This window comes from Penicillium angulare (genome assembly GCF_028827245.1).
Source record: "Penicillium angulare strain IBT 27051 chromosome Unknown utg000011l_segment0_segment0, whole genome shotgun sequence".
NCBI classification, from domain to species: Eukaryota; Fungi; Ascomycota; class Eurotiomycetes; order Eurotiales; family Aspergillaceae; genus Penicillium; species Penicillium angulare.
This window is the reverse complement of record NW_026623170.1, coordinates 1,085,026-1,112,400: the sequence shown is the minus strand read 5'-3', so window position 1 is coordinate 1,112,400 and position 27,375 is coordinate 1,085,026. Positions and strand designations below refer to the sequence as shown.

At 46.6% G+C, this 27,375-nt stretch overlaps 10 protein-coding genes across 10 annotated transcripts; 6 read left to right on the top strand and 4 right to left on the bottom strand.

The window, feature by feature from the left end:
• Nucleotides 1–963: 963 nt before the first annotated feature.
• Nucleotides 964–4,748, bottom strand: N7478_012569 (cation-translocating P-type ATPase; the record flags this gene model as incomplete). The annotated part of the gene is made up of 10 exons (XM_056928783.1): nt 964–1,264; nt 1,331–1,648; nt 1,707–2,287; nt 2,337–2,685; nt 2,739–3,130; nt 3,180–3,420; nt 3,488–3,758; nt 3,820–4,359; nt 4,414–4,490; nt 4,567–4,748. The coding sequence occupies 10 exons, from the start codon at nt 4,746–4,748 to the stop codon at nt 964–966; spliced, it is 3,252 nt and encodes a 1,083-aa protein (XP_056773341.1).
• A 1,376-nt stretch (nt 4,749–6,124) lies between these two features.
• On the top strand, nt 6,125–8,359 carry N7478_012568 (uncharacterized protein; the record flags this gene model as incomplete). Its single annotated transcript, XM_056928782.1, has 1 exon — nt 6,125–8,359. One exon carries the CDS (start codon nt 6,125–6,127, stop codon nt 8,357–8,359), a length of 2,235 nt encoding a protein of 744 aa, XP_056773340.1.
• A 1,034-nt stretch (nt 8,360–9,393) lies between these two features.
• On the top strand, nt 9,394–11,776 carry xlnD (beta-xylosidase XylA; the record flags this gene model as incomplete). The annotated part of the gene is made up of 2 exons (XM_056928781.1): nt 9,394–9,943; nt 10,023–11,776. The coding sequence occupies 2 exons, from the start codon at nt 9,394–9,396 to the stop codon at nt 11,774–11,776; spliced, it is 2,304 nt and encodes a 767-aa protein (XP_056773339.1).
• Nucleotides 11,777–12,005: 229 nt separating this feature from the next.
• N7478_012566 (glycoside hydrolase family 76 protein) lies at nt 12,006–13,531 on the bottom strand (the record flags this gene model as incomplete). Its single annotated transcript, XM_056928780.1, has 3 exons — nt 12,006–12,605; nt 12,666–13,369; nt 13,450–13,531. The coding sequence occupies 3 exons, from the start codon at nt 13,529–13,531 to the stop codon at nt 12,006–12,008; spliced, it is 1,386 nt and encodes a 461-aa protein (XP_056773338.1).
• A 1,235-nt stretch (nt 13,532–14,766) lies between these two features.
• On the top strand, nt 14,767–18,451 carry N7478_012565 (putative C6 transcription factor; the record flags this gene model as incomplete). Its single annotated transcript, XM_056928779.1, has 8 exons — nt 14,767–14,916; nt 15,000–15,544; nt 15,601–15,640; nt 15,717–16,728; nt 16,792–17,114; nt 17,170–17,240; nt 17,291–17,407; nt 17,458–18,451. The coding sequence occupies 8 exons, from the start codon at nt 14,767–14,769 to the stop codon at nt 18,449–18,451; spliced, it is 3,252 nt and encodes a 1,083-aa protein (XP_056773337.1).
• A 344-nt stretch (nt 18,452–18,795) lies between these two features.
• On the bottom strand, nt 18,796–20,406 carry N7478_012564 (transposase; the record flags this gene model as incomplete). The annotated part of the gene is made up of 1 exon (XM_056928778.1): nt 18,796–20,406. The coding sequence occupies one exon, from the start codon at nt 20,404–20,406 to the stop codon at nt 18,796–18,798; it is 1,611 nt and encodes a 536-aa protein (XP_056773336.1).
• A 574-nt stretch (nt 20,407–20,980) lies between these two features.
• N7478_012563 (translationally-controlled tumor protein) lies at nt 20,981–21,778 on the bottom strand (the record flags this gene model as incomplete). The annotated part of the gene is made up of 4 exons (XM_056928777.1): nt 20,981–21,065; nt 21,145–21,304; nt 21,371–21,653; nt 21,764–21,778. 4 exons carry the CDS (start codon nt 21,776–21,778, stop codon nt 20,981–20,983), a joined length of 543 nt encoding a protein of 180 aa, XP_056773335.1.
• A 1,084-nt stretch (nt 21,779–22,862) lies between these two features.
• Nucleotides 22,863–24,184, top strand: sur2 (sphingosine hydroxylase; the record flags this gene model as incomplete). The annotated part of the gene is made up of 2 exons (XM_056928776.1): nt 22,863–23,553; nt 23,613–24,184. 2 exons carry the CDS (start codon nt 22,863–22,865, stop codon nt 24,182–24,184), a joined length of 1,263 nt encoding a protein of 420 aa, XP_056773334.1.
• Nucleotides 24,185–25,193: 1,009 nt separating this feature from the next.
• Nucleotides 25,194–26,275, top strand: N7478_012561 (uncharacterized protein; the record flags this gene model as incomplete). Its single annotated transcript, XM_056928775.1, has 3 exons — nt 25,194–25,369; nt 25,432–25,509; nt 25,567–26,275. 3 exons carry the CDS (start codon nt 25,194–25,196, stop codon nt 26,273–26,275), a joined length of 963 nt encoding a protein of 320 aa, XP_056773333.1.
• Nucleotides 26,276–26,527: 252 nt separating this feature from the next.
• N7478_012560 (UDP-glucuronosyl/UDP-glucosyltransferase) lies at nt 26,528–27,227 on the top strand (the record flags this gene model as incomplete). Its single annotated transcript, XM_056928774.1, has 2 exons — nt 26,528–26,912; nt 27,037–27,227. The coding sequence occupies 2 exons, from the start codon at nt 26,528–26,530 to the stop codon at nt 27,225–27,227; spliced, it is 576 nt and encodes a 191-aa protein (XP_056773332.1).
• Nucleotides 27,228–27,375: the final 148 nt, after the last annotated feature.

The following is a 27,375-nucleotide window of genomic DNA, read 5'->3' as shown; positions in this document are numbered from 1 at the left end:
TTTTTTCTTTTTTTGTCGTAGAATTTCCTGTTCTCAGCCTTACAGGGCTGGAGTGTGGGTCATTCAGAATGCGCTAAAAGGGTCCACCTGCAGCACATGGGATCTCTTATTCACGGTTGCCTAATGAGAAGAAGAATGATCTGGGTATTGGTTTCAAACTTGACAGAATGTGCAAATCATGTACAAATCAGACATGCTTCAAGATACTCCGGGCTCTTTCCTAGGACTCCAGTGCTGCAAAACAGGTCGAACATCAGGATATCAAGCTTTGCAAACTCAACACCCAGGGCTCGGCAAGAGCTCGGCAGCAGCGGGTCTAATGATATTTTGCTTGGCATCCAAGTGAATCCCTGCAATTGTCAAGTACCGGATCCATCCAGTGGAGCCTCTATGCCTTAATTCTCGTAAGAGGAAATGAAGGCGTGATAACGAGTTGAGTACGAGCTGGTTGTGGATCGCCTCAGCGTGAGTTTCGTAGACTCCTGAACATACATGCCACTGAACGTTCCTACTTGACAGATGCATGTCCGCCCGGACTCCGTACAGAAAATGTGGATTTGCCCCACCCAGCCCTAGAAGCTTTTCACGGTGGTTCTTTACGTTGACGAAGGGTGTTAAAACCTTAGAACGTACCATCCGTCGAGACCCACTAACTTTGAGTTTTTATGAAAGCGAAAAAGATCAGGAAGTCCCCCCCCCTCGTTGATTTGGTGAACTGCGGCTTGCATTGAAGAGAAAGAAGGATGAGTTGTGATTGTGTACATTTGGATACATAGATAACTCTATGACAAGAAGGATTTATTGAGATTTGAGAGACGAAAAGAAGAAAATAAAACAATTGACTACCACCCAAAATCTATGTCCACCTATCCTATAGTGTGAGAAAATAATACCACAGCCAAGAAATCATAAACAAAACAGGACAAGACATTTGTCTGGCTCACTTTGAAAGATCGATTTGCTTCACCAAGCCATCTTAGCTAAAATACCATTGGGCCAGCGGCGAACTGCAGCTTTTCTTCCCTCATCCAAACACAGCAGACCCAGTCCTAGGGCCGCAGGGAGGAAGTAGTGCTCAGCTGGGGGCCCTGCGGTATCTAGAGTTCGCTGTAAAGATGGGATATACAACCAAATCACCGCAATTCCAAGTGCACAGATCATCGCTGGGAACAGGTAGAGATTCTGTGTTAATTTATTGAATGCTGGAGGGTGCTGGAAAATCGACAGGTGACGAGTCCGGACTGCCATGAGATTGAACCATTGCCTGCCCACCTTACGTTAGCAAATAAATCCATTTGGTAAGAGACCGAATGTCCGGAATGACACATACATAATGACCAGATTAATGAAGTAGATTGAACTCGCTTCATTTACTCGAGCGCTGTAGTAGTCTTCGCTCATCCCAGCCGGAATCTCTCCGAATTTGAACCAGAGATCCGAGAAAGGAATGCCTTTCCTCTGGAGATACCAAAATGCCATTGAGAATGAACAGATTGTCTCTATCATTCCAATGATAGCATACGAGTGAAACATCAGCTTCCAGTTGACAAGGCGAGTCTTCGTAGGATGACGAGGTGGTCGGAAAAGAACGTCGGCTTCCGGCTTCTCATAAGCCAAAGCCACAGCTGCTGCACAGTCGGTAAAACAACTAGTAATATAATGAGTATTTGAGCTGGTATGATTTTTCGTCCCACGAAAAGTCTTACCAGATAATAATCATCAAAAACGATGAAAGAATTTGGGGGATTCCAAAAATCAGATTAGTAAAAACTGGCCAGAATTCCGACCACGAGCCAGCTGGCAGTAGATATGCGACTGTCTTCTTCAAGTTATCAAAGACAACTCGGCCATATCGCACGGCCTCCACAATAGCAGCAAATGATTCAAGGAGAACCATATCAGCAGCCTCAATGGCAATATCAGACCCACTTGCTAAACTAATTCCAATATCGGCGGCTTTGAGAGCAGGGGCATCATTCACACCATCACCAGTCATGCCAACGATCTCATCCCTTGATTGAAGTTCGCGAACGATGCGAAGCTTTTGATGGGGTGTTGTACGTGAGAACACAATCTCACGGTACTTACACAGTTGTTCCCATTGGTACTCGTTCAGTCCCATTAAATCAGGTCCGCTGATAAGTAGTGCAGACTTAGGGGTGGCGATCTCCTTTTCGGTTGTGGGGGGAAAGCGTGCTAGTGCAGATGCGTCTTCTACAGTATCGGCAGTGACGAGACCACACTGGCGAGAAATAGCCAAAGCCGTGAGTCCAAAGTCACCAGTAACCTATTTCATATGAGATGCAAGTCACTCTTGTTTTGAAGGCTGAACTTACCATAAAGACTCGAATGTGAGCTTGGCGTAGAACTCGCATGACCTCAGGAATTTCCGCCCGGGGCGGGTCAATCATGCCAACAAGACCAACCAGTGTAAGTCCACCTTTCGATTCTGAAAGCATCTGTGCTTCACACTCTGAGGATGTAGGATCCGGCCAAATAGATTCCTTCGCTAAGACTTTGCGAGCGAGAAGAATCACACGCTTGCCCTCCGAAGACCATTGATCTTTCAATTGCTTCACGGCTGTTAAAGTAATTCCATCCAATGGCTTCACTCCACCCTCAGGGGTGAGAGTCTGAGTGCATCGCTCAATCAGAATATCCGGAGCGCCTTTGATCGTAAAAAGTCTGTCACTTTATTAGCAGTAATAAACCCGGAGAGAACCCCAGTCCAAACATACATATCGCCTGTTCCAAAACCTCCAGCTTCCGTCTCAGTGAGCCAAGAGCGTGGACTTTGAGAATCAGCCGGAGTAAATGCCTTGATCATGAATTTGTTCTTGCTGTCAAATGCCAGATCAAAGAAAACCTTCCATGATTTGCGGACTGCATCGACCGATCCTAAACTTTCAGAAAATCGTAAGACTGCCTGATCTGTTGCATCTCCGAAAATACGTCGATCAGCGAGTGGAGTGGTAGTTTTGCCCTGATCAAACTCTGCAGCATTGCATAGCGCGCCCATTGCCCTCAGTTGTTGAAGCCCGGAGGGGCCGATGGGGGTTGATGGATCCATGCGATCATTGAAAGATGCCTTCACCGTCGAGACTGAAAGATCAGTAACATCCATACGGTTCTAATAAGAATCAGTATGGGATTTAATAATGTACTGACAGTTTACTTACCTTTGTCAAAGTGCCAGTCTTGTCTGTGCAAATAACAGAAACAGAGCCCAGTGTCTCAACAGTTTTGAGTGACTTGCAAAGAACCTTGTTCTTACGCATTATGTTGGCCGTTATAGTCAACGACGCCGTTACAGCAATTGGCAAGCCTTCGGGAATATATGCAATAGCAACACTGACACAGTCCACGATAAGGGTGGCAACGTTGATATAATCAGGATGTTTTTTGTGAAGCCACCCACCCCTGTCGGAATCATAATATTAGCCGAGTTCTCAATGAGGTAAGCCAGAAATGCAGGAATAATACTCACCAAACAGCAGCCAGAACGATGATCCAGGTGATCATGATTATGAAGATAAGACCCACAAAACGCAATATCTCTTTTTCGATTGTTGTAAGGCCAGTACTCGGCTCACCAGCGAGTTTAGCGATCCGCCCGAAAACCGTTGAATCACCCGTCGCGACGACGACGCCGATTGCTTTCCCTGAGACACAATGAGTTCCCTGGAGACCAATACATCGAGTCTCGAGATAATTGTCCGAAGTGGAATCAACGCTGCCCTTGACAGGGTTTGATTCACCTGAAGCATCTATTAGCCAATGCCCAGTTAATATCAATAGAGGGCTTCAGAAGTAATTTACCAGTGACAATGGATCGGTCGACACTAAAGTCATGCGATACTTCAACAAAGCGCACATCTGCAGGGATCTTTGTTCCCGACTTGAGGAAAACTGTATCTCCTTTGACAATCTCCGTAGCCATCACCTCCACCCGAGATCCATCACGAAGTAACTGACACGACTCTGGGAGCATCGCCGTGATTGAAGCCATGACTCTTGAAGAGGACCAATCTTGCCATCCATTGAAAGCAGCTTGGATAAGAAACACCGCAATTAGAACGATTCCCAAAGCAAGATTGGCAACGGCGGGTGGGTCTCCCAAGGGCTTCCAAGAGATAAAAACCAATATGCCACCGACAAGGAGAATAGAGCCAAACCCCTTGAAAAAATAGCCGAAGACTCTCCAGAACCATGGATTGGGGAGTGGTGAGATTTTGTTTGGCCCATTATTGCGTAGAAGATCACTGGCAGTACTAGCTGGCAGGCCAACTCCGACATCGACATTCAATCGCTTTTGAGCTTCCACCGTGGAGATCGTATGCCAATCCGTAGTTTGCCACTCTAAAGAAGTTCGTTAGATAGAGTATTGTGGCTATACTGTTGTACAAAACTGACCTTCCGCCAACTTGTCCCTTCCAGCTGCCCTTTTGGAGATCTTCTGTCTTTCGGACTCATCCTCGATTTCGAATGATCTATCGCCCAGATAAAGAATAGCATTAGAGACCCGACATCAAGCAGGATGGGAGATGATACTGGAACTGGACATACATGCTTCGGTACTCGATGGGAATAGCAGCCGTAGGATCGATGCTTCTTCGACTCCCATGTCTTCGAAGAGCATGGTCCTTCTGATCTTTGGTATCTGAGCTCTGTGAAGAAGGCACCACTGATCGATTACCTTTCTCCTCATCCCCTGTTTTCCAGCGCAAAGATAGGCCCAGTGGAGGCATCTTGAAAGCACAAGTTCGGCACAGTTCCGTGAATGTAGGATTCAAAAGAACGACGATAATATATTTCCATAGATGGGGCTTTGTCGCAGGGGTTTTATATGATCCAGCTCTCCATCCATTGCCAAAAAGCAATACAGCAGCTCCACTCACAATTACCTCAAAGCGCATCGCCTGAGGGATATTTGCTCTGAGTTGATGGGGCCAAGGCGCCTGAGGTATTTGGGAGCTCCAATCGCTTCGAATCCCATCATGGCGGAGATTGTCGCGCTAGCTGTCAAATGCCGGGACTTGACCACGTTTTTGACGGTCCAAGAAAGGCATAACATTTTCTATTCAGATGAGGCTTTTTTTATCATCGAATCATAGCCTATACGAGACCCACTATAACTGGCACTGTCATCAGTTGTGGCTGGCCAATAAACTGCACGATCACACACAGAATTATACACAGCCTCAGCAGTTGAAAGACCAGGTGTGCTATCACTAAGGTACCTACCATCGGTTTTCTTTTCTTTTTTGTTCTAGTTCCAAGTCGTACGGGGCGGCATCTCGGCGACGGCTTTCACGCGACAGTGACTGGCGGGCAAATTTCTCATACTATAGAACTCGTGTTTATAGTCAATTCTCTCGCGACCTTCCCCAAGCAGACTTATTACCTTATTCAATAATTAAATCTTAATCTAGCTATTCCCACAAATATTTTTGAGATTTTTCCTTTCTGTTTTCTTTTTCTTTTGTGGTGAGTGGTTTATTTCTAAAAGCTCTATCTCATGCGCAAAATTGACCAAAATGCACGGTTAGCATCACTCTTTTCGAAGATTCCTTGAGAGGACGTCTACAAAGGTCTACAAAACCGATGATATGAAATCCAATCAATAACATTCATGAAAAAACCGTCTTGGATTTTTATAATTAGTGCCTTGATGCCTTAACCTGATGCCTTATAATCCAGGCTTCATGCTGTTATCCACGTCCCCTGCTTCATTCATCTGCCATCTTCAAGACTCTCACGCAATGCTCTTATGATCGACGACCTGGGGGAAATTCAACATCATGTGTCTCTTCTCAGTTGGACAATGTACCCAATCAAGGGTCCAAAGCATCACCCCCACGCCGACTCCACTCACTGCGACAATGTGCCCAGAGTCGGGCAAATCCGTCCCGATCCGTGCGTTACAATGCATCACTCCATGCGTGTCTTGAATATGCAGATCATCGACTGATTGAAATACCTTGTGGGTCAAAATCAATGATCTCAAGTGCTCTTTAGCCTAAACATGGGCGTTTGCTCCCCTACAAGAACCCCCAGATGCCCAGGAGAGAAGTGACAGGAGCAGAGTGATTATTGTGGATTCCCGCAATTAATTGAAGCCAAGATGCTTTTCTTCCCTCTCAAACTGAGTGCCATTTGGGCGGTTGGCTCGGCAGCCTTGTCCTCAAATTCCTCGGGATATCACCAGCCAACCTCAAAAGGCTTCCGTATGCAACATGGATTCGAGACTGTTCTAGTCCAGCCATTTGGATACGATGGCTTTCGTGTACGCGCTTGGCCATATCGTCCACCGACCGGTGGAGAAATCGGGTTTGTCTATGACCCTCCACTCGAAGGCCCAGAAGGCGACCAAGAACGCGGAATGTCTTTCGATACTGCATTCAAGGGAAATCAATCGGTAGAGATGCGCAACGGCAACATTGTCGTCCGTACATCAGGATGGGGTGGTAACCCCGGTGGTTATCGTCTGGCTTTCTATCGGGTTGAAGGCAATGGTACAGAAACTCTGCTCACCAACGAGTATGCACCCCTCAAGTCTATAAACCCGCGATACTACTCCTGGACTGGACCTGGAAGTGAATTTGCAGCCGAGTTTTCATTCTCGACTACGCCAGACGAGCAAATATATGGAACGGGTACCCAGCAGGATCACATGGTGAACAAAAAGGGGGCTACCATTGATCTCATCAACTTCAATACCCACATCCCCACACCCTTGTTCATGAGTAACAAGGGCTACGGTTTTGTTTGGAATATGCCTTCAACCGGTCGTATGGAGTTCTCTCCCTTGAGAAATCGCTTCACGTCTGATTCCGCGACGGTGGTCGACTATTTCATTGTGTCCGCTACTCCGGGTGACTATGATATTCTCCAGCAGCGTCTTTCGGCACTGACTGGTCGCGCGCCCCTGCCTCCTGACTGGTCACTTGGGTACATTCAATCGAAGCTGCGATACGAAAACCAAACAGAGATAGAACTTCTCGCTGAGGACTTCCAAAAGCGTGATATTCCCGTATCAATGATTGTCATAGATTATCAGTCGTGGGCTCACCAAGGAGATTGGGGTCTAGACCCTCGCCTCTGGCCACGCGTCGCAGAGATGTCAGCAAAGGTGAAGAATCTCACCGGTGCAGAGATGATGGCATCTTTGTGGCCCAGTGTCGCTGATAACAGCTTAAATTATGAGGAGATGATGGCCCAAGGATATCTCTCAGCTACTCGATCTGGCCCTGGAACAACAGACTCATGGAATGGGTCCTACATTCGCAACTACGATTCGACAAATCCTGGCGCCCGGCAATTCCTGTGGGATACATTGAAGCGCAACTACTATGACAAGGGTATTAAGAACTTCTGGATTGACCAGGCTGACGGAGGCGCACTTGGCGAGGCTTACGAAAACAACGGCCAAAGCACATACATTCAGTCTATTCCCTTTGCTGTACCTGATGTCCTGTATGCTGCAGGAACTCAAAGTAGCGTGGGAAAGTTGTACCCTTGGGCTCATCAGCAAGCAATCGAAGAGGGCTTCCGTAATGCCACATCCAGTGAAATGGGCACGGCCTGTGACCATGTCTCCCTCAGTCGCTCAGGATACATTGGATCTCAACGCTTCTGTAGCATGATCTGGTCTGGCGACACCACTGCAGTATGGGAAACACTCAGCGCACAAGTGGCCACAGTCCTATCTGCAGCTGCATCCGGCTGGGGATGGTACACTGTTGATGCGGGCGGCTTTCAAGCCGACCCCACAGTTTGGTGGAGTGCGAATATCGATACAACCGAGTATCGCCAACTATATGCTCGCTGGTTACAGTGGTCAACATTCTTGCCTTTCATGCGAACACATGGTTCTCGGGCTTGCTACACCCAAGATGCCTACACATGTGCCAATGAGCCATGGTCATATGGCGAAGAAAATACTCCCACAATCGTCTCCTACATCAAGCTCCGTTATCAACTAGCCCCATACCTGCGAGCCATCTTTTCTGAGTTCCATCGCACTGGTCGTATGATAATGCGCCCACTTTTCATGGATTTCCAAAGCTCGGATGCTCATATTGCCGAGTTGACCCGTAGCAACACGAATGAAACAACACAACAATACATGTTTGGGCCACGGTTGCTAGTCACTCCGGTGACTCTTCCAAATGTGACGAAATGGCCTGTTTACCTTCCACAGACTGCCAGTAACGAGAGCAAACCTTGGACTTACTGGTGGACCAACCAAACCTATGCAGGAGGGCAAACAGTGACGGTTCCGGCACCGGTTGAACACATCCCTGTTTTCCACCTTGGATCTCGGGCAGACATTTTGAGTGGGCAGGTGTTTTCTTAAGGTCTACACCTTGATCTAAGCCCCACCTTTCTTCCCACTGCATCATTATCGCCCACAAAGCGGTCATATTTGCATGATGTGACCTTGTGAACAGTCGAAAATAATGTACCTAGAGTATATACAGATGCAATCCTTGAATAAGACTAGATCATATACGCAGCAAAGATGTTCGTACTATACCCACGTGAGCTCTCACGATTTCCAATTAATTTATAACGCAACCGTAGTTAGTCTTCGTTCGTAAGATTAATCAGCTCACGAAATTTAAGTCCTGAAAATAATGACAGGCCTGAGATGGCTGGGGAACCCAGCACGGCAAAATCGGCGTAAGCGTGCGGGGAAGTTGCACCGAAGTAGCACCGGCCGTAACAAACATTGCTAGCGATTCCGGCATTCGATGGCCACTGCTGCCGTGAAATATTGCAGACTCAAAATGTGGAGTTTAAATATATGTTTTAGCCTGAATTAATGAATTTCCAAGCTTCATTGAGGATCTTAGCTCGGAGCTATGACGAAGCTATGACCCCGCCTTTGTATATTTTCAAACCATGCAATTGAGGGAGAAAAATGGATTTAGACAGATAAATTCATATGAAGACTGCTTTTTTCTCTAAATTAATTAGTATATCAAGTGTCATATGTGGATTTTAGGTCGTGGGGTGACTTCATTCTGTCGCTAGGTATAGAGAACTACGAGTTCCTAGCTTTAGCCGATTAAATCGGCAGCTTCAGGCAGCTTCAAAGGACCTCGACAATTTACTCAAAACTAATGCGAAGTTCAGGCTAAATAATGCATACTTGGTAATCAGCCTACCACATCGGGGCTTCTCCGCGTAAATCACTTCGCTCGAGCATAGATCGACTGCGGGAGTTGCCGCGTTGGGCAAACAAATATGGAGCCTTCAGAAATACCCCGTGGGACCCAATTAACCGAGCTGCAGCCGGAGCCGATGGAAAGCTATGTATAAGTATGACTGGGAAGCAAATGAAAAAAAAAATACATCCAGGGATAATACTTGTTTGAATCCTCCACAATGCCTTCAGCAGCATTGTTAGCCGTGCTGGCGGCTTTGACGCCTACGGCGCTTTCTCAAGCGCAAACCTCGTATGTCGACTACAACACCGAGCCACAACCAAATCTCGATACTCAGACTCTCGCGACAATCAATCTGGGATTTCCCGATTGCAAAACTGGTCCACTTAAGAGCACTTTGGTTTGCGACACATCAGCAACTCCACACGACCGTGCAGCAGCCTTGATCTCATTGTTTACATTCGAAGAACTGGTGAACAGCACCGGGAATGATATCCCTGCCATTCCTCGCCTCGGACTTCCTCCATACCAGGTATGGAGCGAGGGTCTCCATGGCTTGGATCGAGCCAATTTCTCCGACTCCGGAGAATATAATTGGGCGACTTCTTTCCCATCGCCCATTCTTACCATGGCCGCATTGAACCGAACATTGATCAACCAGATCGGGGATATCATTTCTACCCAGGGTCGCGCATTTAACAACGACGGCCGCTATGGCCTCGATGCCTACGCACCAAACATCAATTCTTTCCGCCATCCAGTTTGGGGCCGTGGACAGGAGACCCCGGGGCGAGGATGCCTACTGTCTCTGCTCGACATATGCGTATGAGTATATTACCGGTATGCAAGGTGGCGTTGATCCAGAGCATCTGAAGCTGGTAGCTACCGCAAAGCACTTTGCCGGATATGACATTGAGAACTGGAATAATCACTCTCGCCTGGGCAACGATATGAACATTACCCAACAAGATCTTGCGGAATATTTCATGCCTCAATTCCTTGCCGCAGTCCGGGATGCCAGAGTCCACAGTGTCATGTCTTCATACAATTCAGTGAACGGAGTACCAAGCTCAGTCAATTCGTTCTTCCTTCAGACCCTTCTTCGTGATACTTGGGGATTCGTGGATGACGGCTATGTTTCTTCTGATTGCGATGCTGTTTACAATGTCTTCAACCCACACGAGTATGCCGCCAATATCTCAAGTGCTTCGGCGGAATCAATGAGAGCCGGTACAGATATTGACTGTGGTACATCTTATCAATATCATTTGAACGAGTCCTTTTACCAAGGGGAAATCTCCCGAAGCGAGATTGAGCGTGGAGTCATCAGACTGTACTCAAACCTTGTTAGTCTGGGCTACTTCGATGGCAACACTAGTGAATACCGTGGTCTCGATTGGTCAGATGTGACCACCACAGATTCTTGGAACATCTCATACGAAGCAGCAGTCGAGGGTATTGTTCTTCTCAAGAACGACGGCACCCTGCCACTGTCCCAGAACATCAGTAGCGTTGCTTTAATTGGACCTTGGGCAGATGCCACAACTCAGATGCAAGGCAACTACTACGGCAATGCTCCTTACCTCACGAGTCCTCTTGCAGCTCTTCAGGAATCAAAGCTTACGGTTAACTATGCATTCGGAACAAACATCTCAACTGAGTCCACCGAGGGTTTCTCGGACGCTCTCGCCGCCGCCAAGAAATCCGATATCGTCATCTACGCTGGTGGTATTGACAACACAATTGAAGCGGAAGGCATGGATCGAGAAAACATCACTTGGCCCGGTAACCAGCTAGAGCTGGTCAAGCAATTAAGCAATGTGGGCAAGCCGCTCGTTGTTTTACAAATGGGTGGTGGCCAAGTTGATTCCTCTTCACTCAAATCGAACAAGAACGTGAATTCACTTATTTGGGGTGGATACCCCGGCCAATCTGGCGGACAGGCTCTCCTGGATATCATCACCGGCAAGCGAGCTCCAGCTGGTCGATTGACAACTACCCAATACCCAGCTAAATATGCTTTGGAGTTCCCAGCCGTTGACATGAGCCTGCGTCCCCAAGGCGACAACCCCGGTCAGACATACATGTGGTATACTGGAAACCCTGTTTATGAATTTGGACACGGAATGTTTTACACCACTTTCAAGACCTCGCTTGCACGCTCTAGAGCATCCAACAATGGATCATCTTACGACATTGTTGACCTCTTGTCACGATCGCATTCAGGCTATAATGTGGTGGAACAATTACCTTTCCTCAACTTTACTGTCAAGGTCACGAATACTGGAAGCGTTGAGTCCGATTATACAGCTATGCTGTTTGCCAACACGACAGCTGGGCCACAGCCGCATCCCAACAAATGGCTTGTTGGCTTTGATCGTCTTGGATCCCTCAAGCCTCAATCTTCCCAGGCAATGGTTATTCCTATCTCCCTTGACAATGTGGCTCGCACTGATTCTCTTGGAAACCGCATCGTGTATCCTGGAAAATACGAGCTTGCTTTGAATAATGAGAGATCGGCAGTGCTGTCCTTCACTTTAACGGGAGATGAAACAACCATTGCCAAATGGCCATTGGACAAGCAGCAGATTCCTCCTGCTTAGAAAAGATGACGGCAAAAAAGGCACTCTCGACACTGTTGGACTTCTGATTGTTGATATACCTAATGCTCTTGATTGCCTACAATGAGAGGATATTTTTGTTCAGATGCTGCAATGGCAAAGTAAGCTAGATTATTTTAAATAATAACACAATACAACATGGTTTGTACTTTTTATAACGTATAACAAAAGATTTTCACAGTATCAAATCACACACAAAAAAGGACTGGTTTTATGTGACCATCATATAAACCGCAGAAAAAGCCAATCCAATAATCAAAGCCGTCAATAACGAGGCACCAGCCGTATCGCCACGAGTAATAGCAGAGTAATGTATAGGACTATCGGTATCCTCATCATCATCAGTTCCAGCTGAACTGTCACCCTCACTCGTTCCGCCAGTCGTCGATGTAACCGGACCACTTATTTTATCAACAAGAAGACCCTGGAGAACCTCAAGGACGCCCATTTGTTGACCAACACCAGTAGTCCCATCGTAACTCCCACTCGACCAACGGAAACCACAATATGTGCCTGAATCTCCACCTTGACATTGATTAACTGCAGCCGTTGCAGTGACGCGAAGTTTCGTCATGATAGTATCGTATGTATAAGGTGCAAATTGTGTGACATCAGCCAGGAATCGAGAAAGGTATGCCTTGAATGAGAGTTGATCTGTATTGCAACCGCCTACCAGTTCGCAAGGCGGCTCATACATCACATTTTTACTTGATTCGTTCGTTGAGAAAAAATGGGTAGTCTTTGAGAGGAGTGCATCGACTCTCGTTTTCCATGTTGATGCCGAAGAGGAATTTGCCGATTTCGAAGAAGTCTGGTAAGAATATCAGTTAGATGTTCATCTGAATGACAATGCGTGTGTATCGAATCTCACATAATTATACATAACAGCCGCGCCATGTAAATAAATCCCAGCAGTATATGACCAGCGCGTCCTGTCGTATGATGTACAATTACTACCTTCGGTAGTTCCATCAAAAACCTGGTAATCTGAGGTGATAAGACCAACACCGCTCGACCAATCCCAAGCCTTATTAGCCCACTCAGCATAAGTTTCGTTACCCGTATACCGAGCAAGACGAGCAGCAATATCGAAGAAGCACCCGTTTGCGATTGTATTCTTATAATCATACCCAGCATTCCAGGTGTATATCTGCCAGCGCAAACCCCCAGCACAACTAGCCTTGTCCCACCGATTAGCCTGTTTATTAAAAACAGCCTGCACCATAGAAAGCCAACCAGGTGAAGAAGAAGATGGATTTGTGAAATTTCGTTCGGCGGCAATCATGGCGCTGAGTGCCCAAAAGCACTGATCGTCGTTTCCTTCAGTATAGGTCTGATTGCTGGGCATAAAATCACCTTTAGTGCCAGCCTGGTGTGTCATTGCTTGAACGGTGATTTCATTGTATGTTGTATCGCCGGTGAGGGACCAATAATTCACAAGCGCTCCAAAAAATGCGCCGGCCTCCCACCAATAGTAGGGATCTGGAAGATTTCCAGGCGTGTCGCCTGTGTTGTTGCCGGTGTAGAAAGTAACGAGGTCATAGGCAATTGTGCTCGCGGCTGATTTAATTGAGGCTTCACAGTGATGTTAGTTTTGTTGCTGACTGAACGACAGGTGAAATATCTACCGGGCTCGTCTATGTTCAGTGATATACCTGCAGCACCAGCAGTCTGCAAGTATGGCAGCCCTATGAACAGCAGAAGCCATGGTTCCCAAACGACTCTCGCAGAAACCATGGATATTGTCGAAGAATTCAGGTGTAGAAGCTTGGGGTTCCAAAATGTCCAGTAAAAGTCACTTAAGTCCTATTTAGAATATTGATTTCGCAACAAGATGCGAAAACCAGATGTCGCTTTGTTCAATAGAGGGTCAAGCCATTATAGAACTGGCACTAGCTGGGACTAGGGGAACTCATCCCTATTATAGAATTCCGAAGTGTCCGAATCAAAACGGCTTGAACAGGACCGAGAGGTCATCTTGGCGCCGAGGAGGTCGTTGTTTTGTACTCTGAGATCGACAACCATATGGCCACCCGGGGCAAAGGGGGTCATTTCGATTGGACTGCCGATTGGGTAATAGTTTCAACAGTCTGCTGCCTAGGCCTGAGACATGATTCTCATTCCCTGGACCAATTCTGAGCGCCAAGTTAAGCGGCTATGCTGGGAGATTGGCTGTGAATAGATTCTTCTTGGCTGTGCTTGGCGAAGGGAATAGACAAAGTGGGCGCGTAGCTAGTTTGGCAGGACGCGTAGCGCCAAGGCTGCCGAGTCAAACACACAGAAATGGAGATCTGGGCGAAAGGGGAAAAGAGTTTTAAGGGGAAAGGGGTATTTTTCCAGTGGGAGTTCGAAGGTTTTCCATAGATGCAAATTAGAATTGTATGAAAGATCTGAAAGTGGATTGTAGTTGTAGATCTATCGTGGTCGGTTTCTCCTGTTGTGTGTAACACGGAGCGTAAAGTGATTATGATGTACACTAATTGACTCTTGTCACTTTTTATTGATCATTCCAAGCTCTATCCCCTTTTGCTGTGAACAGGTGGGTATCATATTTGTTCTAGGCACGAGATCTGTCACCTCTGACATGTCGCGAGGAGCAAATAGATACGGGGATGTAAATCGGCCAATATCGGCCAATTAGACTCACATATGCGACGCTCCAAGTTCCGTTGATTTTAAACTATTAATATCATTTCTCTGTTTATTGCTCAATTTGATGAATTCAATAGTAGAGCCCCTCCAATCTGGTAGTCACGTGGCTTATCATTTGTTCATGGGAGTTGGTGCCTGACAACATAGGCATGATTAAGGCATCAACCAGGCCGAAATCCTAATAGCCAGCCGGTCATTGGCCGACATCTGGATCATTCGGTATTGGATTATGGCGATGCAATTCTTCCCCGCAATTAGCCATCCGCAGTCAGATATCCCCTCAACTTTTTTCAACTTCCGACAGCAGCGTTATAGGGATTATGGGCTCCAGTCCGCCCAACAACCAGTCGCTGTCGGGCCTGTCCACCTCCGAGAACCCCTCATCGTCCGCGCGGGGCCCCCTCGCAGGAGGAAAGCAGATCACCCGAAATCGGGCGAGCTACAGCTGTCACACATGTCGCCGCCGGAAGGTTAAATGCGACAAGGCAAGATCATCCTGCGATCATCTCGATCACCCAACACACTGAAACTAACGATTTTCACTTTGTTTTAGGTGCATCCGATTTGCAGTAATTGCGCCAAGACCGGAGCCGAATGTCTATATGATAACTCGTCGCAAAAGCGGGAAGATGATCGAAGTGCGACCGGACGAAGTGGCCAGGGAGTGAAACGAAGGAGAGAGACGCAGCAAACGTGGGAGGAAGATGTTAATGAGTTACAATCGATATATGGACATTTGGCGCATGACGAAGCCGAGGCTGGTCAAAAACCCGACCCACGAACGATTGAACATCGATTGGAGAAGTTGATGTCAATGGTGGAACGGTTGGGTGGTGCAAAAAGTTCCGTTGAAGCAATCAATAAGAGCTCTGCGACACCAAATGCCGCAGTCGAATCAGCTCTATTGGAAGATTTACGCCGGCCTAATTCTCGTAACGGGAGAGGACCACTTTCACGGCCCTCGAGTCCACGTCGCAATGCGACAGAGTCAAGTGGCGATGAGTTTCCAATTCCCTCGGGCCAAGAAGGCGATCTTATCGATCCCATTGGGAGCCTTAATTTAGGCCACTTGAGCTTACAAGATAATGGAAGATCGAGGTATGTGGAAGACATAAGTCGCGGAGCTTTTGTTATAAGACACTAATGAAATCTAGATATGTCGGAACAACATACTGGGCCTACATTTCTCATGAGGTATGTTATACCCTGTTCTCTTCTTAAGCCCCCGTTCTCTTCTTAAGCCACAACCACTGACTAAGAATAATTTTAGATAAATGATCTTAATCAATTACTGAAAGACCAAAATAGAGCCCCTAATCAATCCCCGTCCGATACAACGAACGACGATTCCAATGACCGTATGTCTACCGGTCCCAGATCAATCGACAGTCCAATCCCATCAACCCCATCGAAGCCCCGGGGCGGGTCATTCCAACACTCAGTCATTTTCCCGACTGGCGATTCCCCATCTGGAACGGACAGGCTTGTAGAGCCAGAAATGCTTGAGCATGTCCCAACAAAACGACAAAGTCAAATCCTTTACAAGGGATTTATGTCCGGTATTCATGCTATCAGTCCAATCATCCACCCTCCTACCATCTTAACTCACTATAAAGAGTTTTGGCATTGGTATGACTACAGTAGTTACTCTGGAGAATCGTGCCCATGTCCATCATTCGTACCTCTACTCTATGCAATATGGTACGGCGGTTCTGTAACCATTTCGATTCGCACAATCAAGGCTGAATTCGACGCATCATCTCGGTTTACGCTCTCCACACTTTACAGTGAAGAGGTGACTCGATGGTTGACGAAGATATCCTTCCCTCGAAACCCATCTTTACAAGGGCTTTCGGCCTATCTTATCGTTCAAACAATCCTGTCGAAGGAAGAGGAACCCTTAACCAGCAGTCTATTCGTCAGCCTCGCAATGCGAGTAGCACAGACTATGGGACTTCACAGAGATCCCGCAAAATTTGGGGTTGAACCATCCGAGGCGGAATATCGACGCCGACTCTGGTGGCATATTATGCATATGGATGGTGTTGTCGCTATGTCTAGCGGTCTTCCTCCGTTAGTCAGTGATGAGAATTACTGGGACGTGCGTGAAACGAGTGAAGTGAAAGACACATTGCTTGGATCTCCAGCAGCGGAGCGTTATGAGCAAATGGTCACATCGAAACAGCGACTTCCAGATAATCCTGACGGTCCTTCTGTGTGCGGTGGACCGTCAATGGTCAACGTCTTCTATTTGACAGCACGGGGCAAGTATATCATGGCGCGTACGTACTCCCTGCAAGGTGTCTAGAAACAAAAGAACTCAAAGAGCTAAATTCTGTCGCCAGGTGCCGTTCGTCGAATCTTGCGCATTCAATTGGGCATAAAACCAGTCACTAGAAGAGACATGGAAGAGCTACGAACGATTCTTCTTGACCTTCAAGTAAAGCTAAACTCCATCATCAAGCGAATTCCTGATGGCAACCCAGAGCAAACATCTGGTGCAATTAATCGCGCATCGTCCATGTCCAAATCGCCAATGGAGGTACCACTCAAAGAAGGAGAGCTTCCAGATGAAGGACAAGGTGGATGCGCTGAACAATACCATTCCCCAGTTCTTGTTTCTTTCCACAAATGGGCGAAGATTATTCTGTCGCTGTATATCGACAAAGTGAGTACATCAATAAATTGATCATGTCTCGATTATCAATTGCTAATGATCCCAGGCGTTCTGCGTTGCCTATCAACCTTTCCTGAAAAATGCTCGTAGTAAAATTTGGCCCAATGCCAGACAAAGGTATGCATCTTAAACCTAATCGGATCTATACGCCGGTCTAATAATCAAAGTGCCCTTCGTCATTGTCACGGATTTATGGAAAAGTTTATCCAACTAGCCACAGATCCAGATTTCCAGCCATTTCACTGGAGCTGGCCAGGAAATCACCAACCTATGCACGCGACAATGTATGTACCTCAGCACCCAATCTAGGCGCACAAACATTAACCATGCACAGGATTATGCTTATCGATTTATACGAGCGACCATATAGCCCCGAGGCATCGAGATCACGGGCTTTTATAGACCGGGTTCTTGCTCTTTCCGGTCCAGACGGAGGTGTTGTAGGCGGCGAGGATGGCATCTCGCTCCAGCGACCACTCAAAGATGGTGGCCGCGAAGCTTGGGATATGATCCGTCGCTTACGCCAGAAAGCCTGGCAAAAAGCCGGTCTAAACCCACGAATGCTTTGGACCGAGCAAGATCAAATTCAAGCAGGTATTGCTTCACCAGCAGCAGATCTAAATGGTTCGAAGGCCTCATTAGCAGGATCTCCCTCCGTCTCAACATCAAGCCAGCCTTCTATCCCCGATCGCCAGGTAAACGACTTCAACCGGATGTTCTACACCATGACACGCTCTCAGATTATACCTACCTCTACCACGCACACAGGAGCAATCAAGCCTAGTCCACTACGACACGCACAGCAATCCCCGGCACCAAGACCTCGCCCAACTGACCCTACAGATGGTAAATCTAATTTCGCATCTCCATCTATCAATTCATCATCTCCAGAAGTAGTCTCTTCTCGAGACACACCACCTTCCGTCAATTCCTCCACCTCCGCCTCCGCATCTCGATCACGAGCACAACACCCTCGCCAGCCAATACCCAGCACAACCAATTCTCCACAGATGCCATTTATGGATTCTATAGCACCAGATTTAGCACCAATGGGATTTCCCACCCCACCTTCAATGGTCGATCCGAATCTCAATTTCGACTGGGATCAATGGGATGCTGTATTTGGACAACATTTACCAGTTTCCGACGAGCTTATGGAATTGGATTCTGGATCTGGATTGGAATTTACAAATTTTGGAGTCCCAACTTTCAATCTTGGTAATGACCTCGACGCCACTGGGATGTCTACTGGGGACTTTCTGTCGGGCTGGGCGGAGAACCCATCCACGAATGAGAATTCAACTAATGAGTGGAATGGACATCGTTGAGCATTAATGAAAAGGACATAGCATATTTTGTACTTAATGTGGCGTTTTTATTTTCTAGGTGTGGCTTAACGTATTATACCAGGGGAGTAACCAGAGTTTCAAATATATTTGTCTTTTGTCTTTAGTTCATACTACCTAACCGGCCCCACAATTTTTCTTTCACAAAAATAATGAACCCTCGCTTACGAGGGTCCGCCACCCATATGGAACAGATCACCCATATGGAACATTTTTGCTAAATCGTACTACAACTACTATTTACCACACCACCATATAGTTAATTAATTAACTAAAAATAATAAACAAATCAATCAGCCATTTTAATATTAGAATACAAAATCAAGTTAATTTCCCCGGCGTTTTTTGGCTCTTCCATGCTTCCTAATTTCAACCAATATCTTCTTCCACTTCCGCTTCGTCTTTTCTTGATCGGCTTTTTCAGTCAATTTATATTCTTTTAGCTTCATTTCTTTGATCTGGCTTGAATTGATAATACCAGTGATTTGCGTATAACGGCGAGAAGCATCATATCTAGCGTGACGTGCTCCCATAATAGCTTGTGTAGAATCGAATTCCCGTTGCAGTTGGACAGCCAACATTGCCTGAGTCTCAGCACCCTTTACAAGCTTTGCTAGCCCTTCTTTAAAACGTTGAGTAGTAGGATCATATTGATTAATACGATCGCTAATTCTTCGAACTCTCTCAGCGGTTTTTGGGGTGCTAAACTCAGTATTTTGTGAGTTAACTGATGGTGTATCTTCCCGGGATATATTATCATAATATGGATCGTACGAATCCAATTCATCGGTAATAAGCTTAGAATTAATTGGCCAAAGGCCAGTTAATCTAAACCCAAGCTTGATTGTATGTGGCCGGAAGGTTTTGCGTCTGATTTCACTGATTGAATGTAGGAATTCATCCTTTGAAAATTTACGGCATCCAGTCATTGTAGCCGCCTCAACTGCCTCACTATGCCAGTGTTTATATACACTAAACACTCCAACATCGAGAGGTTGTAGTATATGGCTAGTATGTGAGAGTAAGAAGAATAGAATGATATCATTCTTCTCACAAAATTCAACAAATTGACGCGTTAAATGTGATCCAAAACGATCGCATAAAACTAGCCTCTTTTTCCCAATGGTACGAGAAATTGTCCATTTATGAAACAGCTGAATCCATTGATATGCTAATGTATCATTGATATAGCCAGTATCAGTTATAGCAAGATGCTCGTCGTCTTCAATTTTATCAAACCAACGTAGTAATGCTTGTTTAGCGCTTAGAATAATCAGCGGTGGGCATGTAAAGCCATCAGCCGAAACAGCCTCTAAAACAGTGACAGACTCGCGATTGGTAACTGAGCCATTAAATAGCTTCTTTTTTGGATGTCTTGTGATAATAAATTGATCGCGACCGACGCCAATTTGGAAGCCAGTTTCGTCAAAATTGTAGATATCTTGTTGACAGATGCCATATTTAGCCACTATACGTTGATAGTCTTGAAACCATCTCTCTATAACGGATTTATCCAGTGCAGTAGCTCTTTCAACATCAAGAGCTCGCCGACGTCGTATATAGTACTCAGGATACCGTTTAAGAAAACGCTTTAGCCAATGGTCGCCAATTTGTGGGGGATCTGTGGTGGTGTCGGTATGATCTTCTTCCAGAATTGAATCGGCAGCAATAGCAATTTGACGGCGATTTATTGATGCTCCGACCGCATCAAAATAATCAATATATTCACATAAAGCCTTCTCCTGTGCAATACTAAGCTTCCGGCCATTAGGTTGTCGTTGGAAAAGCGATTTTCCACCTTGCCAGCGCCGACGAAGACGGCCTTCAGGAACCGCGAATTCTCGCGCAGTCTTCCTAATATTAGGCTTAGATTGCTCAGAAAGAGACTCTATTGCCAGCTGAATCTGGTTCTCTATATCTTTATTGGTTTTAGGCATTGTTGGTGGTGTGGTAGATGATAATAGTGGTTGTGGTAAGATTTAGAAAAAATGTTCCATATGGGTGATCTGTTCCATATGGGTGGCGGACCCTCGTAAGCGAGGGTTCATTATTTTTGTGAAAGAAAAATTGTGGGGCCGGTTACTATCTTCAAATACTAGTTTGTATCGATAAAAGTTATAAATAGATAAACATCTTGATCTTCCATTTTTTTCTCTTACATTTGACCACTGGCAATAATCGAATTTCAATTATCAACTGGGTTTACGGGGGAATAACGACTACGTAGGATGCGCAGACATGATATAAAAATAATAGTAGAACAAGGAGAATAATAGTGTATTGATTCGTGAGGCGTAACTCTTGACGATCGATGGATCAGTCAATTATGATACGAAAATGCGACGTGTCAGGGCTAGAGACCAAAACCCCAGCGGGAGAGAGTAACAAAGCCATGTATCTCCACGTCCGATGTAAGGCAGGGATGCGAATGGCTCGCTTTCGTAACTTTTCTTTTTACTTCTTCATGTCAAGTGCATTGGGATTATCGCCAGCAAGATAAGATTAAGGCGCTTAAACCTTCATCTCATTGAGACCGTGCTTCCAGAGGGTAGCGAAGGGGGTAACACCGTCCTCGCGGAAGTCAATCAGAACGTGCCTAAAAGAAGAAAGTCAGTAAATCGAACCATATATATTGGTAGGTCATTATTTGCGAAAGAACGACTCGAGGCACATACATAGCATCACCGTCCATGGACTGGCCCATGAGGACATCGTAGTTGTCGTAGTTGGCGCTGATCTTCTTCATGGCAGCGGCAGCGCCGCCCTTGAACTCGGCAATGGTCTCTTCACTGGCTTTCTTGGCCTCGAGGGCCTTCAGGACCTTCTTGATGTAAGCTTGAAAGAGAAACTGTTAGCCTGATATGTATCGAGGATGGGAACGTAGAAACACAGAGCACATACCCTTAAGGTGGGACTTGTAGGCATCCTTGGAAGGCTTAAGACCCTCCTCGACCTTGAGCCAGACCATGCGGAACTGATCCTCGATATCGTGGACCATGACGGTCTCACCCTCACCACCGTCCTCCTCAGCATCCTCGGCAGAGGGGTTGGCACCCTCGAGCTGGACGTTCTCGCCGACCTTCTTCATGTACTTGCGGCAGTCAACCTCCCAGAGGATGGGGCAGTCGGCAGCGGGCTTGATGTCGAAGGTATCGGAGAGAAGCTCATCCTTGGAGAGAATATCCTATAGACCGTCAGTATTCTTCCAGATGAAACACAGATAAGAGATGGCCGATGGTTGAGATTTATAGCTCCCTGGGCGGCATGTTGAGGGCTGGAATTTGGGTAACATACGGTGTAGATAATCATAGTGACGGTGGGAGAGGTTGTGAATGTTTGACAACGAAGGAATTGGCTGGTGAAGGAATGAAAGGGGAAACCAAAAAAAAAGGAGGGGAAAGAAGTTTTTTTCTAGTGGCGCGCTCTGGTTGGTGGGGGAGTTTGTCTTGTTTGTTTGTTTGTGAGTGTCACGGGATTGGCTAGTATAGATGGAGTTAACTTACATGCGTTGTTAGTGTTGAAGTAGCGATGAGTATGAGATGCATATGATTGAAAATAAAATAAAAAGAGTATTCAGTTGGATTTCCATCTACGTTATGGGTGGCGTGTACAATGGCATGACTTTGGTTCTCTCTTATAAGATATGGGGCTACTATGGATCATGATATTGTTTGGAGAGCCCAACGCCAGCCAAGGTTGTACTTCTCCCAGCATTTGTATTGGGCCATAAGGCTACCACATACAAAGCGTTATTCTTAGAAAGATCGCCAAGTCGAGTCTCCAGGATAGAGGCTCATAGCTGTTAAAGTCTGCTCACATACTCTAATAATTACAATAGCTTACCCACCTTACATGACCTTTGTCCACACATGTGCAGGTGTATAGATCTCGACCGTTGAAAGTCGCCGCTTCCAGCCCTGGAGAATACAGCCAATACTGCACGTTACCGTAAAATACCACTTTCCACCAATCAACTCCCTCCATTTCCTCTACCCGTTGTCACCCGTGATGTCCGCATCCGACTGGCGCCACTTGCGATTTCTTGTTCTTCGTTGATTTCTTATTTCCTCCCCTGATCTTTCTCTTCATCTTCTTGCTTCATTCATTCTTATCCAACTTGCTTCCCCGATGGTCTAACCGTGGTGACTTGGTGTCCAACTTCACGCATTTCACTCCTTCCTTCCGGACTTGGCTCCGTCCGCGTTGCTAGGTCTCAAGTTCCACTGTTTGGTCGTTCCTGATTTCATTTCCCTTATCGCCTCGACCCCATCCACAGTTTTCTCTCCTTTGTTATCGCTTCGTTTCTCCCCCGTTCTTGATTCTGTCGATCCTCTCCTATCGCATTACTACCCAAACCACTTTTGCATCGAGAATTGAACAACATCTTGCCATCATGGCCACAAACGCGTCGGTCGCCCTCGACCTTCCTCCGCTCCCCAGTTACACGATCTCCGTCCAGCAGCCTTTACTCGCGCCGATCCCCGACAACATCCTCGCTTTGCTACTGCCAATTGTCGCATACTGGGGAATGTCCATGATCTATCACTACTTGGACGTTAACAACTATTTCGAAGAATACCGACTTCACACCCCCGCCGAGGTATTGAAGCGGAACCGCGTCACCCGATGGGAGGTCGTGCGCGATGTCGTTTTGCAACAAATTATTCAAACAGTAGCAGGCATGGGCATGGTCTACTTTGATCCAGTTGAGACAGTTGGCCGGGAAGAATACGATATTGCTGTTTGGGCGCAGAGACTGAGAATTGCCCAGCGGGCCATCCCCCCAGTGTTGGGTTTGATCGGCGTTGACGCGGCCGGTCTAGCCAAATCTGTATCCCAGAACGGCCACACCCTACTTGCTGGAGCTCTGGCTGGAGGATCCTACCCAAATGTGATGCAATCACTGATTCTCGACAGCGGGGTCGAGGTCGCTGCGCCCGCCTTTACCGGCTGGGAAATGTCTTTGGCTAGCTTTCTCTACTGGTACTTTGTCCCGGCCCTTCAGTTCACGCTTGCAGTCTCCATCCTCGATACCTGGCAATACTTCTTGCACCGGGCAATGCACTTGAACCGTTGGCTATATGGTAAGTGATCGAAATCGATCCCCTTTGAAACTTTACAGCCTGTTTTAACATGCCCCAAGTAACCTTCCACTCGCGTCACCACCGTCTTTATGTTCCCTACGCCTTTGGTGCCCTATATAATCACCCCGTTGAAGGCTTTCTTTTGGATACCGCCGGAACTGGTCTAGGTTTCTTGATCTCCGGTATGACAACCAGACAAGCGATGTGGTTCTTCACTATGTCGACTATCAAAACCGTCGACGACCACTGTGGTTACGCCTTCCCTTGGGACCCTCTCCAGCACTTCACCTCCAACAATGCCGCCTATCATGATATCCACCACCAAAGCTGGGGCATCAAGACCAACTTCTCCCAGCCATTCTTCACTTTCTGGGACCGACTCTTGAACACCCAGTGGAAGGGCGAAGTTAAACTTCGCTATGAGCGTGCGCGTGAGACCGCACAGAAGCAAGTCGAGCTAGACACTACCAAGGCCGCCGAGGCAGCAGCAGCTGCTCCAGAGGAGCCCAGTCACGAGCCGGCTGTAGTCTCATCTCAGGGGCCGGCAACTCGAACGCGTTTGCGCCGAAAGACTGTCGACAGTCTAAAAGGGCCAAGTCATGCTGTCTCCAACAGCGTGATCCACAATTAAGCCCCAATAATGAACTTCCGAAGAATGTGTCAACTGTGCATAGTCTTATGGGTCTCTAGGAAGTTGCTGGCCATCTTCTTGCGGCCATGGACTCTATTTTTCCTTTTTCAATTCTCTTCTTGCGTCATGTGTTCAATAGGTTGAGGCCTTCCGTGGTTTTGGTTCCACTGTATTAATAACTTGAGAATGCTTTACTTGATTCTTTGTACATGGTCTTATTTATTTACGACTTACCCTGACTCACTGTCAATAATGTCTACTCTTTTACTCTACAATTCTGTCTTAGACAACAATTTTCTTTCTATCATCACCCATGGTCTCTGTTGCAATCCCGTCCATAACCATCTGAATATCCCGATAGTGTAAAGATAAGCACTTGGGACATTAAGCTTATGGAACTCGCTAAACCATCCATGGTTTTTAGGAATGAAGAACTAGGGAATTTCACATTCAAAATAGCCTAGACTTTCCTGATGCACATGTCCACAGTCCACCTGGCCACATGAGGTGGATGACGTTGTTGATCTCGGGACTCGATAGTTTCCAACCTAACTATCACATGACAGCGCGCCCAAGTTGTTTCTTTGTTTCTTCCAGCATGGCACATTGTTTGATCTCTTCATTCTTTATTTAGAGATCTTGATCCTGCCATCTTATCTTGATCTTCGTTGATGACTTCTATTTTTCCGATTTATCATACAATATCGCTGCAGTCGCATGTCTCGAAGCAACAATGCCCCCACAGGTCCGGGTAACTCACCGGCCTTCAAATGCCACCCCATTACCCTATACCGCATCCCCGCTTAAGCTTCTAGAAAGCGACATATTTCTCGCCTTACGATATGCCTGGTCCCTGCCTCTCGCCTTTCTACCACTTCGGATTGGTAAAACCGGCCCCCTGGACGAATTATACCCGTCCTTCCGGAGCGGGGTCTTGGTACTAACGCAGCTGTTGTCGATCGTGTATCAAGTTTCCTTTCTGCTTTCTCTTCCCCTCACAATTATATTTATGGTACCTGCTATTTGGATACTTGTATATGCCACCGTCGCACTGCTTCTGAGCCACGTGGTGTGCATGGTTGTGCTGAACGGGTTCCAGAGGCTGGTTGTGTCACAGGTACCTGTCCCTCAGCAACCAGATCATACTCGAGAAAAATGGTTCTTTATCAATGGTATTGCGGGAAGGTTAGTATTGGGCCCTGAAGGAAGTCCGATTATTTGAATTGAAGACTCACCATGCATTGCAGCCGCTTTTGGGTGCAGCAAAATGTTGACCAGCTGTCATATACATTTGGTCGAAAGATCACGGGCATTCATAATCGCACGTGAGTCTTGAACGGTCCACAGCAAGAGATATACGTTAATCTACTAATGTCCATTAGAGCCGGGGTTATCTTTGACCTAATTGAATGCATCATTCAACGGTGCTTTTCGTACGCTACCGCAGACATACGAGAAGCCTACCCTCTCGTCCGAGATGCACTTCTAGATCCTAATTGCGACAAAGTAGTCCTTATACTTCACAGCCAAGGTGGCATCGAAGGTGGACTAGTAATCGATTGGCTTCTAGATGCCCTTCCACAGAACCGCCTTCATAATCTAGAAGTATACACATTTGCAAGTGCAGCTAATCACTTCAACAATCCTCACGAAATGCAAGAGACCAAACCAAATGGGCATGATTATTCCAACGACTCTCCACGATCAGTTCGATCAGTCGGATATATCGAGCACTATGCTAATACTGCTGATATCGTCTCAAGGCTCGGCGTTCTCCACTATGTCAATATCCCCAATAGATACTTGGGTCGTCTATTTATCCGTGCGGGCTCCGGTCATCTATTGAACCAACATTATTTGGATGCTATGTTTACACTTGGTCCTGGCAGAAAAGTTCTCGAATCGAACCAGTTTATGGATATGGAAGTTGAGACGAGTTCCGAAAAGCTGCCAAAGCATGAATGCGAGGAAACGTTGATTCCGATCTCGGAGTTAGAGGGCTGTGAGGAAGAGAGCAATGTCCAGGTGCTGCGTTTGAAAGATTTCAGTCGGCTCTGGAAATATCGTAATGGACAGTCACCATCTGATTAGAGGACCGAATTATTGGAATGGTTAGGATATAAAAACGGGAGTTTATTCTACTGGTGTGGGGGTGACCTTCGGTATTGTGAAAGCAGGAGGCGACATTCCCTACAGACCATACCAAGTTTATAAGAGAAGCACAGACGACAATAGCTCACTATCTTCAAGAAAGTCAGAGCAAAGCTCACCACAACAACCTTTAACCCCACCAACACCCTCTGATAACGGAGATAGTGTTCATCGCTTCGGAAGGCTCGATCTATGAACGACATCAGATCAACAGATTATAGGCCAGAGTCCAAAGAGAAGGGTAAAGCTCGTGCAATGGCTTCGGCCTCAGCTCGTACCTCTGGAAAGCTCTTAGGAAAGTTGGCATCTGGTACTATGGTCGATGTACCGTTGGCTGCTGCGGAGGGATTTTGTGTGCTTCCTGGTTTATATGGGGGAACTGTTCACGAACGTGAGATGGTAAAAAACTGGAAGTCTGGATTACTAGCCGGTGTTAAGACTTTTGGTATTAGCATGGCCGAAAGCGTTATTGACCCGTTATATCAGCCCTATAAGGGCGCTAGAGATGGGGGTACTATGGGTTTTGCTGGTGGAATTTTCAGGGGAACATTTGGCATGCTTGCTAAGATAGGTCATGGTAAGATCTCAAGAGCTTTATATTTCTTATGTCTTGCCTTGCGCTTCTAGTAGTCATTCGGTTATCGCTAACTCGTGTTTTGTTCTTGTAGCCGGTGTTGGTCTTGTCGCATACCCTGGGTAAGGTATTAAGCGCAGCATTCAGGCTACCTTCAGTGCAGGCACTCGAAAGAGTATAATAATGTCGATGCATGAGGAGGGACAAGACCTAGTTCGTCAGTGGAGGGGGAAATGTTTGCAAGATGGGGCGGTTGTTGAGAAATTTCATCGTCTGGGTCATGAAGATGATTCAGGAAACGAGAGTGACTATGTATAACTTGAACAATATTAGAGATACTTCTGGCAAAATTAAATTTTCCGACCGATAGCCTTCACATCGAACTTGAAGACAGTTCAATCCCGGATCCGGCGGCGGACATGAGTGTGCAGCCTGAGGGATCCATGGACATAGTAAGCCACCACTA